We start from the raw sequence: 15,343 nt of genomic DNA on the forward strand, positions 1-15,343 counted from the left end.
TACCAGAGAAGAAGGGCACCTGCGAGGGATAAAGATAAATGGAGTGGTGCTGGTATATGCTAATGCTGGAACCGTGCAGAACCCTGTGCGGGCCCCCTCCCAAGTACAAAGGTCCCTCAATGTCCCCTGCCTCTTGTTTGTATAAAAGCTGAGGTCTCCCAGGCCTCCCTGAGTCACGAGAGAGCAGGCTCGAGCAGTTAACGATGAGGACGATAGAGTCACAGATTCAGTAGCTGATGTACATTCCTGAGTTGTTTTACAGATACTGTAACTGCCACCAGAGGGAAAAGCTAACTGCGTGATGACGAGACTGCAGCCATGACATAAGCCGCTCTATCTTGAGCAGTGTTGAATCTGTGGCCAGCACAATTCCAAGAACTGGCCTCAAGAGAATGGGATTAACACTACTGCTCATAATAATCTATATCTTTGTGGGCATCAAAATAATAGTAGCTTGTTCTGCCCATATATGTAAATGGGCAGCTAAAACTGTCAGCAAAGAGATGCTTCAGACCCATGTCGATACCTTTCACTCTAAGACCTCGACGCCCTTTCTCAGGATTAAGCAGTTACAGGAGATGGACCTTCGTCCTTAATCCCATAGAAATGGAATGATATCTGAAGGGGGGGATTTGTAAGTAGCTCTTTGCAGGAAACAGTCCTCTGCAGGAAATCCCTTTTCTCTTGTCACTTTAGCAAAACTACATCGTGACTAACTTTTAAATCAGGCGCCCCCATGCCCTACTCATCTCTGGCCCAAGCACACCTTTCAAATCTTTTGCTCACACGATACCTTCCTAACTTGTTGGTTCTTTCTGTAGATCAAGAAGTAGGAATGAAGAATAAGTAATTAACAGATGACCAGATCTCTTCCCTAGCTTCCCCTTCAGTAATCTCACAAACTGTGTGAACAAGATATTATCTAAAGAAAGGTCATGAGGATTTGACAAGTCTGCACACAAGCCTGCACACAGAGGGAGATGGCAACGGCCCTGAGCTCCGATCTCAATGATTAACTGAAATTATTTCCCTTATTCCCTTTAAAAACTTTCATGGGGCTTCCCTGGTGGTGCAGTGGTTGAGAGTCCGCCTGCCGATGCAGGGGACGCGGGTTCGTGCCCTGGTCCGGGAGGATCCCACATGCCGCGGAGCGGCTGGGCCCGTGAACCATGGCCGCTGAGCCTGCGCGTCCGGAGCCTGTGCTCCGCAATGGGAGAGGCCACAACAGTGAGAGGCCCATGTACCGCAAAAAAACCCCAAAAAACAAAAAACGTAGTTAGGTACCCTTTTAAGGATATCCTAATCTATTCATTTTGCTTTCTAAAAGTAACTACTGTGTCCATTTTATTTTTTCATCCATTCATTTCATATATAATTTATACCCCCCCCCCATTTGCAGAAAGGTTTTGAGGCCCCTGGGAATTTCCACCTGTCAAGAGCACTTATGGTCAGAACACAGAGGTCTTCTGTCCCCCGTGTAACAGGAGGACAGCTACTCTCCTCCTCGCTCAGTACCGCCATAAATGTGTACTTCAGCTTCCACTGCAGGAAGAGAACTTCAAACTGCTCTATGGAGCTGGGAGGAAATGGCCAGGCAGAGGGCCAGCAGCGGGGCTTGAGTCTGAGCTCCATCAAGACTTGGCTGTGTGAGCTGGAGGACACTAGCCTCCTGACCCACTCCATCTCTGTATGAGTTTCCTGTGGCTGCTGTAACCAGTGACCACAAACTTAGTGACCCAAAACAATCCAAATTCATTATCTTACCGTTCTGGAGGTCAGACTCTGAAACGGGTCTCACTGGGCTAATATCAAGATGAAAACTCTCAAGCAGGGCCGGTTCCCTCTGGAGACTCTAGGGGAGAATCCATTCCTTGCCTTTTCCAGTTTCTAGGGGCATCTACATTCCTTGGTTCATGGTCCCTTCCTTCATCTTCAAGCCAGTAGCATATCCTCAATCTCTCTCTCCCTGATACTACTCCTGCCCCTCTCTTGTAAGGACCCTTGTGATTACATTGCATCCACCTGGATAATCCAGGATCCTCTCCCATCTCAAAACCCTTAACCCATCTGCGGAGTCCCTTTTGCCTCGTTTAGAGGATTAGCACATGGACACCTCTGGGGGTGGTTATTTTCCCTCCCGCATCTTCAAAGTGGAAATGTCTATCTTGCAATGGCTGCCATGATGATTAAAGGAGAAAACACACGAACCCTGGCAAATTGGACAGGAGCCTCTAAAGCGCTCGTGGCAGGTGATTGTGGCCCCTTTCTCTCCTGGGCATTATGTCACTTTATTATTGGCTGATGGCCCCCCAGCCCCCCACCAGGAAACGTCACGCTCTGACGTGGGGTGGGGACCACTCTGTTCACTGCTGCATCCCCTGTGCCTCAGAAGAGCACAGCACACCGTAGGTGCTCAGCATTTGTTGAACGAATGAATTTTCTTTATTTCATGATGACAAGCAGCACTTGTCCCCAGGTGAAGACCCTTCCAGGTGCAGGGAGCTCTCCCAGCGCTTCTCGGTGAGGTTTACATGTGCACAGCGGGCTGGTGTGGCTTTAACCCTGACATCTGGACATGCAGACCGGGAGTTGGGACGGTTAAAGGATTCTGTTGTCTCACAGCACATTCAGGAACGACAAGGTCCTGCTTTATGGACAACTTTGAAATAGGTACATGCAGAAATTTGGGTTTTTGCAGTTACATGACGTGTGATTGGGATATAGGAATGGAAATGAAAAAATGGAAAAGAGCATTTGAATAACTGAACATTGAAGAACTGGTCTTTAGCAGCACGTCCACAAGGGGAGTGCGGCCTTTCTGACACTGCTGTCCACCCCTCAAGAGGATGGACAGGGCAGGTTCCGTGAAAGAATACCCCTCTGGGGCACTCAGAAGCGGGGGGGTCTCACTGCGATGCGTGGGAAGCTCTGGTGCCAAACCCTCTCCAGGCCTCAACTGGGTCTTCCCCGAGCAGCACAAACACCATGATGCTTCATGGAAGCGTGGTGAGACACCCCCCCCACCTCCACCCACCACTGCAGACCAGCCCCTGGTGCTCCTGCAGGCCCAGAGAGATGAAGGCCTGGCAGGTGCTCAGACATGGTGTGATCTGCTGGTGGCCCCTGCGGTCAGCACAGTTCTTTCCTGGCAGGCCCAAGGATGGCCCCTGTGGGCAATGTTCTGAAAAGGGATTTTTTATTTATTTATTTATTTTGCGGTACACGGGCCTCTCACTGCTGTGGCCTCTCCCGTTGCGGAGCACAGGCTCCAGACGCGCAGGCTCAGCGGCCACGGCTTACGGGCCCAGCCGCTCCGCAGCATGTGGGATCCTCCCGGACCGGGGCACGAACCCGCGTCCCCTGCATCGGTAGGCGGACTCTCAACCACTGCACCACCAGGGAAGCCCTGAAAAGGGATTTTAAGCCCCAGGAAAACGGTGGTTTCTTTGTGGCTCTGTAAAAAGAACAGGCTTTGGTTCTGTCCCAGCTCTGCCACCTCCTGGCCACGTAACTTTGGCCAAGTCCACACAACATGAACATGAACCTTTAACAATTCTCACGTGTAAATGTTGGCAGGGGGCGGGCCATGGGACCTAGTTCTCAGGACCAAACAGCCTCATGTAAACAAAGTGACGCTCAGAGACCTAGGTCCCCTACCCGCCTCACAGAGGGTGGGGATCAGCTCCCGGAAGCAGCATTCTTTGCCGCCAACAGCCTGACCTCTGCAGATCCCTCCATGCGCCTACCACCTGGTCCTGGGCCCGGCAGACAGCGACCTGTTTATCAACAGGAGAGGAGGACAGCAAGCAGGCCGGGGACCCTCAGGGCCACAGGGGTCAAGGCCATTTGGTGTTTATGGCCCCGTGGAAGCTTCCATAGAAGCAGTATCTACCACCAAAGGGCCAGCTGGCCAGGTCTGCTGGGAGACGGGGGATGACCTTTCCACTGTCTCCTTTCTCCTCCACATGGTGCCTTAAAGTACCCTCTGACCCATTTTCCAGAGCTCAGCCCTGACCTTATGAGGGCCCTGGCTTCAGAGTCAAGAGAGGGGCTCTAGCTGCCTGCAGGACAGAGACTCAATTCCAACCTGGTCTTTGGACCCCAAGCTCTATCCTCTGGAACCCCCTGGCGTCCTGGGCGACGCCTGAGGCATCAATGGGTGCCCTGAATGTTGAATAGTCTTCCTCTGACCTCACCAAATCCAGTCTCTCCCTTTGCTATCAAAATGGGGCAAACCCCACATCCTCCCAGAAGCCTTCCGGACCCCGTCTCCCTCCCCAGGCTGAAGTTCTGCCTTCTCTGGGCCCCCATAGCACTTCCTGTGTCTGAAGGCAGAAGGGCACTTCTGACTCTGCACTGGGGCCCACACACATCTGACTTGTGTGATTTCCCTGAGGGTGGAAACTGGGTTTGATTCCAACCGTGCAATTACAGCATCTGCTCAGCACCACAGTGCAATAAATATTTGTTCGAGGGCGGCAATGAACGGAATCAAAGCTCATTAGTTAAGTTAAATAAGGAACGTTTTCGATGCTAAGTCATACGTATTAGCCAACCTTATCTGACGCGTAGTCATGAGGAATTAAAGCTGTGAAGCAGGCAGAAAGGCAGGACTGTGAGTCCCGGCGGGTGTGGTGGTTGGGAGGTGGGTGCAGACAGAGCATCATCTGACACCAGTCCCCCTGTGGATTAAGCCACTCCAATAAGTTCCGTTCAGCTAAACATGGTTATTTTCACAAAGGTTAAACTTTTTAAAAGCTAGAAGGGACATTCGTTTGGTGAGGGCCTCCATAAAGGTTCTTAATTGGTTCTAAAGTTCCATGAATGCTTGACTTCATTTAAAACATTCACAAGTGTACTGAGATTTACTAGTGCCTGACACTGTTGTGACCACCCTGCGATAAAATTAACTAGTTTAATCCTAAAAACAACCGATGAGGCAGGCCCTGTTACATCCCCAATTTACAGAAAAGGCACCGGAGGCCTGGAAAGTGTGAATCTGCCCGAGGTCACACAGCTGGGATGAGGGGTTCAAACCAGCCAGGTGGCTTCCTGTTCTCATCTGCTGCATAGGTTACACCTGAACTTACAAATAACACTGTTTTTGCATGGAGTTCTGTACACTTGTTTTTGTTTATTTGTTTGTTTGGGTGTAGAAAAGAATTTCTTTATTGCCTTGCCAGGAAAAGGGGGACACAGCGGGCTCCTGCCCTCAAAAACTGTGTGTCCCAACCCAAGGCTTTGGTGAGGAGTTTTATAGCAGCGGCTCAAGGGTGGGTTGCTGATTATTATCAGGGTGCGTGCAGGCCCTGCGCTCCTTTAATCTGGCCTCAGGTAGTTTCCTGATGAGCTTCTCTGGTTCTTGAGGTTGTCAAACCGTGACCTTCTCTGGAATGAAGAACGCTTCATCAAGTACTTAACATCTTCCATTTGTTGGGGATTTTAGTTTTGTAGAAGAGCTCAAAGATATTGTTATGTGTATCCTTTGAGGCAGAACCAGGACCTGCCCCAAGGCTGCACTATTGTTTTTTGACTGCTCCTCCCTTGTCTCTGCATCACCTCCTTTCCCTGGTCAACAGCTGTTTGAACCTGCCCTTTGGAACTTAGGGAAGGTCATGGAGGCTGAAACCTATTTCCTACAAACAAGAAACAGGGGACACAAAAAGGCTTCTGTGGCTAGGAGCCCCACAAGGTCCTCCTTGGCTTCAAGAGGAAACCAGGAAAAAGGCCACATTGCTGCTAACGAAGTCCTAAGGAAAGGTGTTCCTTCCCAAATGGGTTTGGATGAGGCACTGGTTTTTATGAGGAAGTTACATCAGACCATCAATAAACTCTTGTAAGATTCTTCCATCCAAAGTCGCTCTTTTCTTTATTCGTGTTTATACCAATTATCTGTTCCTTGAGAATGTGAAAGAAGTTTCTGGTCAAACTTTCTTTTGAGACTGATGGGGGTGTGTTCGGGCCAAGTTGCTCCAAGACGTGCCACTCTGGCATGTGGATTATTTAGAGCTGAAAGGAAGCAAGACCCGAAAGACTCAGCAAGGACCTTTGAACTTCACCCTTACTGCCTAAAATATTTAAGATAGAAAGCCTGTTCCAGGAAGGAGTTATCACCGTAGATAACTGTAGTAAAGTACTGAACGAAGTGCGGTAAACAGGGAGGAACCTAGCAAGGCCCATCTGATCAAATACATTTGGCTTTTTTTTTAATTTTTTTTTTTAATTTTTTTTTGGCTGCGTTGGGTCTTGGTTGCTGCATGCGGGCTTTCTCTAGTTGCGGAGCATGGGCTCTAGGCACGCGGGCTTCAGTAGTTGTGGCACGTGGGCTCAGTAGTTGTGGCCCATGGGCTCTAGAGCGCAGGCTCAGTAGTTGTGGTGCACGGGCTTAGTTGCTTCGCGGCATGTGGGATCTTCCCGGACCAGGGCTCGAACCCGTATCCCCTGCATTGGCAGGCGGATTCTTAACCACTGCACCACCACGGAAGTCCCACACTTGGTTTTTTAAACAGCGTTTCATTGCTAAGTAGTTTTGCAAACCACTGACCTAACCCAGACTTACATTTTATAGATCGGGACACTGGGACCTAGGGACAGGGGCTGAATGGCGGATGCAGGGCAATCCCCGTGAGACCACACCACCCCCTGATCCAAGGAGGCGCTCTGCTCGGGAGCTGAGTAACAGCGTGACCCAGAGGACAGGGCACCAGCAGATCTCGGTCTAATACTGGAACCGTTTTCTGTGGATCAGGGCTGTCACGGCACCTGCCCCCTGCCCAGTGAGGATGATATGAGGTCATCTGCATTCACTCAGAAAGCCAGGCAGCTTCCTCGCCCTCCAGACAATCAGTGGGGAGTCTGGGAGGCAGAGCTGAACTGTGAACTCACTTCATGGCCTCACAAACCTCCGGATCAGAGAGGGGAGTGGGGCTGACATTTAACCTCATCTCATTACCTGGGAAGAAACCCAGAGGCACAAAGGGATGCCACCCTCCTGAGCACTTCCCAACATGGGATTTCAGGCAGACCAGACCAGGCAGGAAGACAAAACAGAAAGAGTCAGCAATGCAGGGATGCCGCTGCCACCCACCAAGGTGAGATGCGTCTTCAAAACGGAGGTGGCCACACCCTGAGTCAACTCCAAACCACAGAAGGATGTGTGAACAACTCCAGGTTTCCTGACCACAGCAAAGAACTGGACATGCAGCTCACTGGGTGGGGGGCACTGCCCACCGGGGGGCAGGAGGGGACCAGGCTGTCCTCAACCTCAGGGAAGAAACCAAAGGCCGGAGGGACCCAGACAGACATGTCCCCCTGCCCAAGGGACCCAGACAGGCATGCACCCGTGCCCAGGGTGCTAAGTTTGCTGAGGGACCCCAAGCTGCTCTAGCCACCCCTAGATGGCTCAAGTTCTGATGATAATTCTATGGAATTATCATTGTTCATCACTGAATACAGGATACGGTTTCACAAGCAACACACTGCTGAACAACACAGCTACTGAACCACGAATAACCACGTATGTGCCCTTTCAGCGGTGATTTCAGTTTCACAAATAATCATGACCATGAGCATTTCACACCTAGTAAGACCCGGGCAGACAGCTGGGTGATGGCACAAACACTGCAGGGGCCCCTGGCCTAGTAGTGTCGGGGTCGCTCACTGAGAATCGGTTCTGCTCTTTGTAACCCCAGCTGCACTTGTATGTAACTCAGTACAAGGGTAGACACCTGTTGATTCTCTTACACGTACAAAAAACAGGCTTCTTTTAAAGAAAGGAAAGGACAGTGGATTTCATCAAAGGTTTTTATTTCGGCTGCTTTAGGACCCTGACTTTCTGCTTTCTGGTTCTGAACATGGCCTAGCGTTTCTGAGCACCGGGAGGGGACGCCCCGGGTTCCTTCTATTTCCTAGTCCCCGTGGATTCAGGCGAGACCCTCGCAAACTCACCCATTACCCACCAGACAGGAGAGCTGCGAGGCGGGCAGGCTGCAGGATGCAGAGCTCGGGGCTTCTGACCATGCGGCCTCCGATCTCAGAATCAGGCAGGGCCTTGGTCATATGACAGAGCGGCTCTGCAGGCCCCCAGGATCTGCAAACAGCTGTCAAGGCTTAGCAGTGACCAAATAAATAAGAAAAGCTATCGTTGAGTTTACAGAGCAGCACTATTGGTTCTTTAAATAACAAACCCAAACAGAAGTAAATGAGGGGCCGGGGCATGCGTGGAGGTGGTAGGGGAGGGAGGGCAGCGTCTGTAAAGTGTTTTTCGGGCACAGGAATCCTGGTCTAGCCTGGCACACCAGCTGCGCACGGAGAGGTCGGGACTGCGGGTCGAGGCTGTGCATGCCATTTCCAACCACACTGGGCAGTCAAAGTGGACAGAGCTAAAGGAGTCAGCCCGTTCACAGAGGTGTGAGCAGACTACACGTGACAAGTGGTCTCCAAAGCCCTGTGTTTGCGCATGCGTGCGGACACACACACACACACACACACACACACACACACACACACACAGTGGTTAGTGTTGCGCTGTTCAGCCGGGAGGCCGTGGGGGGAGGTCCTGGCAGCCACATGCACCGACACTCCTGCAACAGGACGCATCCTCAGGCCACCGACAGGAAGGGGAAGAAGAAGAAGTTGAAGGCGAACTTCACGGCGCCGTGCACAGTGCTGCGCCAGTCCCGCTCGACCTTCACCTGCCGCCTGGCTGGTGAGAGCTGCGCCATGCAGTTGAGGCAGCTGATGGCCTTGAGCTCGAAGACGGGCCACTTGCTGCCCAGGCGGCCCTCGAGGACGGTGCTGAACTCGATGACGCTGCCCTGGCGCAGGTGGAGCAGCACGTCCTTGAACTCGCTGCTGGCCCGCAGCACGATGTCCTTGGTGATGTCGTCCTCCTCGGGGCCGCGGGTGCCGTTGGCGCCACTGTAGGGCATGCCCACGGTGATCTCGAACTTGTGCCGGTCGAACTTCTTGATGTGGCAGGGGTGCTTGGCCAGGAGCTTGAGGCGGCAGAGCTCCTCCTCGGCCGTGGAGACGTTGCCCGAGCTGCAGGACGGGTAGGCCTCACCGTAGAGGCAGCGCACCCAGTCGCCGATGAAGAGCGGGAGCATGTTGATGGCCGACTCGGCGCTGTTGTCGATCTCCGTCACGCGGACATACTTGAAGCGGCCGGTCCACGTGACCCTGTGGCCCTCCAGGTGGCTGCAGAGGATCTGGGTGCGGGCCATGTTGGTCTCCTTCCAGGCCCTCGGCCCGCACAGGAAGCCGTACTGCTGCCAGGTCAGCGTGGAGTTGTAGACCTTCATGCCCTCCGAGCGGTACACGTAGAACCAGCAGAAGAGCACGATGGCCGTGAGCCACACCAGGATCAGCTTGACGATGGAGCTCCGTGTCAGGGACTTGACCATCTCCACCATGGAGAAGTTGGCCCTGGTCCACCAACGGACCAGCAGGGGGATGCTGCAGACCACCATGGTGACCACAACCTTGGTGAGCTCCAGGGACAAGAACCAGTGGGCCAACCGCACTGCAGCCATCAGCGCCAGGCCGGCCACCAGGATGGGGAGAGCGAAGAGGAAGAGGAAGTAGCCGATGGACGCACGCACCAGCCCCAGGCCGGTGGACTCAAGCAGGATGACCACGGAGAGCTCGCACCACATGAAGCAGACCAGGTAGGGGACCAGGTAGCAGTAGGCGCCCTTGAAGTTTCTCAGCTGGGCCATGCGGAAGAAGAGGTACAGCAGGTACACATAGAGCAGGCAGGGGATGCTGACGTTCAGGACGACGAAGTGGCCGACGGGCACCGTGAAGAAGGTCTGGCCCAGGAGCTTCAGGTAGCGCCAGTCGACGGGCACGGTGGGCAGAAGGGAGAGCAGGCCGGCCGCCACCTCGGTCACCAGGGCCCTCCTGGTGTAGGGCTCGGCCGAGGTGCTCAGGCTCATGTAGCTAGTGACCGTGAAGAAGACGGACACGACGGCCAGCTCCGAGCAGGGGATGCAGTCCTTGCTGGCGATGGGGAAGGAGAAGATGACGAAGAAGACAGACAGCAGGAAGTGGACGTAGGGCTCCAGGTGGTTCCAGCCGAAGTTCCCCTCGGCCTGCTCCACGTCCAGGTTGGGCTCGAATCGCAAGAGCAGGCTGGTGAGGGCACGGAAGCTCTCCCAGGCCTTGCTGTCCTGGAAAACCTTGAGGGTGCAGATGACCATGGAGATGAAGGACAGGTAGAAGACGACCAGGGGCACGAAGAAGGCGAAGAAGTCGATGGTGAGGTTGCTGACGATGAAGAAGAAGACCAGGGCGTTGATGTGGTGGGTAGGCACGAGGGTGGACAGCCAGTGCAGGCCCGCCCGGGACGCCACATCAATCAGGTACTCTTTCAGCTCCATGATGACGTGCAGCGGGTATCTGACCACCTGGGAGGAGGGGTGCAGACAAAGGAGGGGCACTGGAACGTGGCCGGGGTGGGAGCCCCACTCTCTGCCGTGTCGCTGCTCTCTGTCACTCACCCGCACTGCCCCCGGCTCTGGGCAAAGCGAACTCACCCGTCATTTCAACCACGGCCAGGCCCTTGGTCCGCACGGTCCCTCCACCTGTAACACCCTCTGCAGGTGGTGATGCTCCAGGTGGTCTCACGAACCTTCCCTCGATCCCGCCCAATCCTGCAGGGCCTGGCCCCTCCCTCCCGCCCACCCCTGACTCCCAACCCTCCACCAGGGTCTCCAGACTTATGAGGGCTGGTCTTCGCTGCGAGACCTGGGGCGCCTGGCAGAGCCCACCTGGCCCCCTCTTCCCTCCCCACGGGCCTCACACTTGCAAAGATGACAGAGCACCGGGCTGCTTGCGTCTCAGCCACCCCTGTGGAGGGGACGTCACCGAGCCTCAGCGGCTCACCCATCCACCAAGGGGGAGAGGAACCACTGCTTTACCGGCCTACGCTGGGCTCTGACCAGCCCAGGAGCGGAGCAGGGACTCCGGGAAGGAGAGTTCGGCAGCCATGTGAATGGAAAGGGTTCAGCTGCGATGGGGCGGATGCGACGTCTTCACTGTGACAGGAGGCCCGACACCAGCCGCCTGCACCCCCCACCCCTGCACACCGACTGCTAGAACAGACGCACAACCCTCACAGCCACGTTCAAGGGCAGCACCGCGCCCTGCCTTGGGTCCCACTCCCCCGGGCTGTGCTCACTGCAAAGAGCATCAGAAACCCTCGGCCTTTTCCGCAACAGAAGACGAATGAGGGGCTGTGAGGGAAGCGAGGGCGATTCTGCCACCCAGGGTGGCCCCCATACCTGCCTGGTTCTCTGTACAGAATCCCGGAGGCCTCCAGCCCCACCACGGTTCCGGGGAGACGGGAGGGAAGCCGAAGGGGGTGAATAAAGAAAGTAGCTGTGGGCAGTGCCGGTGCTCACTCGGTCCTCCTCAAGGAGGACTGCACCAGGGGCTGGGTCCTCGCGGAGGTCACCCACGCCTGGGGGCAGCAAAGCCCAGCTGTGCCCAGAGCCCGTCCGAGGGGCTACATGACAGAAGCCCTGTCAGCGCCCGGGTGAGGTGGGCAGCACAGCCTCCACCCACACCCTGGGGACAGACTCGCTCTGCCCCACCCACCAGAGGGCCGAGGAGGGGCAGGGATCCTGGGTGTGTACAACTGAGTGACAATACTGGGGTGCGGCCGTCATCTGCCCAAGAGCTGCGGCTGGCAGGCAACTCAGGATGACCAGGACGCCCGGGAGCAGCCAGGAGAGTGAGTCCTCCAGATGAGAGTGACCCGGGCTCACAGCGGAAACAGGAGTGTGTAAGACTGTGTCTACAGACACACACGCGCGTGCACGCAGAGCTGCATTCCTCCCGACGTGTTTGTGACGGTCCACTTACTCTCTGTTTTAGAATGGGCAAGAAAATGAACAAACCAGTAAACCAACTAAGGGCCCCCCCAGCTCACTGGGGCCAGCTTCCCAGAAGCAGACACAGCACCCACCCCATCTGGAGGTGGCACTAGGGGACGTCGGACGCCATAATCCTTGGTGTGGATTTCTGACACTTGCCAGACAGCAAAGCAGTGTCTCCAAGAATAACCTGCTCCGGCTTCCTCTGGGAGGGGCCCCTTCGGCCCAAAGCCACACCCACCAGCTGAAACGCAACAGCACGCAACAGCGATGGAAAGAGCAATGGAAAGAACCCGTGAGTGCGTCAGCGGCGGCCTCTCGGCTCATCCCTGTGGACGGGGCGTTTCTAACCAGACAGATGAGAGGCCCCCCAGGGCGGCTGTTCCCACAGCCGTTCTCTCTCTGCACAACCAGCACTGGACAGCTTTGGGGGAGCTAGCCTGGAGGTACCCAAGCAGCTGGGACCTTAAAACTAATCTGAAATCCTATCCTAATGCTCAAAACCATTCACACTATTTTTTTTTTTTTTTTTTTTTTGCCCATGAGGCCACACAATCACATGGTTGAGAGGACCTTTAAAAGACACAAAGCTTCTAGAACCTGATGTCCAATGGTGCCAGCCTCTGCCCGCACGGCGAGGCACCTGGGCCACCATGACCAGTTCTCTCCTTTTAAGGTCCCAATTCTGTCCCTTGTAGCTTCTACCCAAGCCCTACTTCTTGGGGCCCCACCAAATTGTGAGACTAGAAACCTCTTCTGTAGAGAAAGCCCAAACAAATTAAAATGAACTTTTCTTTGAGCAGGAGAGAAATTTTTAAAAATAAGTAGGGGGACTTCCCTGGTCTGCGCTTCCGCTATTAGGGGCACAGGTTCGATCCCTGGTCGGGGAACTAAGATCCTGCATGTCACACAGCGCGGCCAAAAAAAAAAAAAAAAAAAATGAGTAGGGAGTCAGTTCACGAAAGGACAGGACAGGGCAACCTGGCCAGGGCTGTGGTCACCAGTCGCTCGGCTAATGTGAGAAACCGAGCAAACAGCCTTTTACAACAGGGGAAGCCGACCAAGGAACCCACCGCTCACTCAGCAGGTCAACTAGACTCTGCTCGGACCTGAGTGAATGTTCATGTGCTGGATTCTCAATCATTTAATACAAAAACATTATGCCTTTAAAATATTCCTGAATTCATCTTTACGAAGGTTTCATCTGTCACCAAAGGCTTGAGAAGAGGCAGCTCGGAGCCTGGAACATCCCTGGGGGTCACGTCAGCTCGCAGAGAGGCATCTGTCACTTCCCACTGGGGTGCTGAGGGCTCCCCGGGCCCGCGTCCTTTCTGTCCTTCAGGGGACTAATAAAGGCTGGGACAGCTTTTAGTTCCAGGAGACACCGCTATGATTCATTCTCTCTTTTTCCAAAGGCTTTTAATGAGACAAAATGTAAAAGAATCAAAGTGCTCTGACAACTTCAAAAACTGAAGAAAAAAAAAAAAAAAGGAATACTTCAAATCTCTTTTTCCCAAAAAGGACTTTCAGATATCTTACAGCACTGAGCTTGTTACCCGTAAGGAGGGTAACATAACTTGCTGTCCAAACCAGGATGCTTTTGAAAGCAGGCATTATTAGTAATTATGCCAGAACAATGCAAACTACGGTGTCCAGGCCAGGACCACCTGGCCCATGGGTCTTCTCCCACTACCCTTTCACCTTTGACCCTCACTGGCATTTGGGGAGCACCTCCTCTTTGCGAAGAACCACAGCAAATGCTCCACCTTCCCTCGCTCGCTTTAATAAGAAAACTAATGTCATTTGTGAACACGCTTAGCCCAGGCCTGCTTCCGAGTGGGCCTTCAATAAAAGCCATGGCCTCCCTGGTTGGCTTCCTGGGCCATCCTGACCCCACGTCTCAGAACCTTCACCCTGGACACCCTACCTGCCCTCAGGGACTCTCACTCAGCTTGCTGGTCCTGAGCGTGGCCTTCACACCCACCTCTCTGGGCTGCAGCATCTCTGTGGAACTTGCTTCCAAGTCGGCCTCTCCACCCACCGAGGGCAGCTTTCTGAGCCTCCACCTCCAGGCCCCAGCACGGTGCTTACACTGCACTGCGTCTGGGAGGGTGACACGTCAGCACAGGTCCTGTCACCAGCCCTGACCCTGCTCGCACACACACAGCCCACTCTCCCACGCTGACGGCAGCTCACACACGTTCCCAGGCAGCTGGGGATGCACAGAACCCGACGGATTCTTGTGTGACTAACGCCAGGACCTCTGTGACGCTTGGTCTGCTCAGAGGCCCTTGTGCTGGCCGGGGCCCTCCTGGCCAGTCGTGGTGATGGACCTGTCTGGGGCCAGATAGCCAGACTTCTGTAAATCCTGGTGTTCTCGGCAATGTGAGATACAGACACAACTAATTCAAGCCCGTGAGCTGAACTGGGGGAAATCTGGTGAAGGGCGGTGTGGCCACACTGTACATCTGCACCCTTAGTCACAACCACGTGACCAGGAAAACAAAAGCTGTGACACCAGGGCCACACGAGCAGCCACTCCTGGCTGTCACGCTAAGCCTCCCTCGCTCCCTGACGCCACTGCTGCTTGCTGGCCAACGGTGTAAGCGCACGCTCCCCCCTTCAGGTCGGCCCTCGGTCACCTCCCTGCCACTCTCTCCACACCACACCTGGCTTGCTCCCCGAGCCCCTGCAGATCCAGATAAACAGGCACCACTGCAGGGGCCTCCTGGCCGCCTGAACACAGCACTTTGCTTTAGGGAAAAGGCATCTTCGAGGAACTGACCTCCACTCTGTGCCATAAACGGATAATTTTTCAAAATGACAAAGTCTAAGTGAAAGGTGGCCTCCAGGGCACGGCATCCTGTCCCCCGATGGCGTTTGGCAGGGAAAGATGAGAAGGTGCCTCAGCTTGTCCATCACCCACTGAACCTGCCCGCCCCCGACAGTGCCCTTGGTTTCAGAGCCTGAGCACACGTGAAAGGCCTCCCTTCACAAGGACGCGTCCTTACGCAGTTACGGTGACGTCCCTGCAGGACGAGCCTCCGCAGGGACAAGCTACACAGTCCCTGAGGCCCCTGTGTTGGGCGAGGCCCCCCACCTACAGCTCCCCGGGGAGCGCTGGGGGGCGCAGGGCGGCGCAGCCCGGGCCGAGAGCCCTCCACGGGTGCCTCCAGCCACGCTTACCTTCAGGCGCAGGGGCAGGTCCTCGGGGCTCTTGCCTGCCAGCTCGTCATCGTCGTCGTCCTGCAGGAACAGGTCGGCGGGGATGACGCCCTTGGCGTACTTCTTGGTGATCTCCACGAAGTCGTCCAGTGCTATGTAGCTCTTGGCTAAAGCACAGAAGAGAACACATGGGGTCTGCGAGACTGCAAGCACTGTCACCCCGCGTGGCCAGGCGAGCAGGGGCACGCTGGCTGGGCCAGGCAAACCCCTCCCTGGGCCCGGACGACGGGAGGAGAGAC

At 54.7% G+C, this 15,343-nt stretch overlaps 1 protein-coding gene across 1 annotated transcript in view; it reads right to left on the reverse strand.

Moving 5' to 3' along the window:
- Window positions 1-7,789: 7,789 nt before the first annotated feature.
- WFS1 (wolframin ER transmembrane glycoprotein) overlaps window positions 7,790-15,343 on the reverse strand; it is a 28,100-nt gene continuing 20,546 nt past the window's right edge. Inside the window, exons 7-8 of the mRNA XM_067736831.1 lie at window positions 15,066-15,211; window positions 7,790-10,409 (exon numbers count right to left, since the gene is read on the reverse strand). Coding sequence (XP_067592932.1) covers window positions 8,601-10,409; window positions 15,066-15,211 — 1,955 coding nt within the window. The 3' untranslated portion in view covers window positions 7,790-8,600. The remainder of the gene's footprint in view (window positions 10,410-15,065; window positions 15,212-15,343) is intronic.

This window comes from Pseudorca crassidens, chromosome 4 (genome assembly GCF_039906515.1).
Source record: "Pseudorca crassidens isolate mPseCra1 chromosome 4, mPseCra1.hap1, whole genome shotgun sequence".
In the NCBI taxonomy this organism is placed as follows: Eukaryota; Metazoa; Chordata; class Mammalia; order Artiodactyla; family Delphinidae; genus Pseudorca; species Pseudorca crassidens.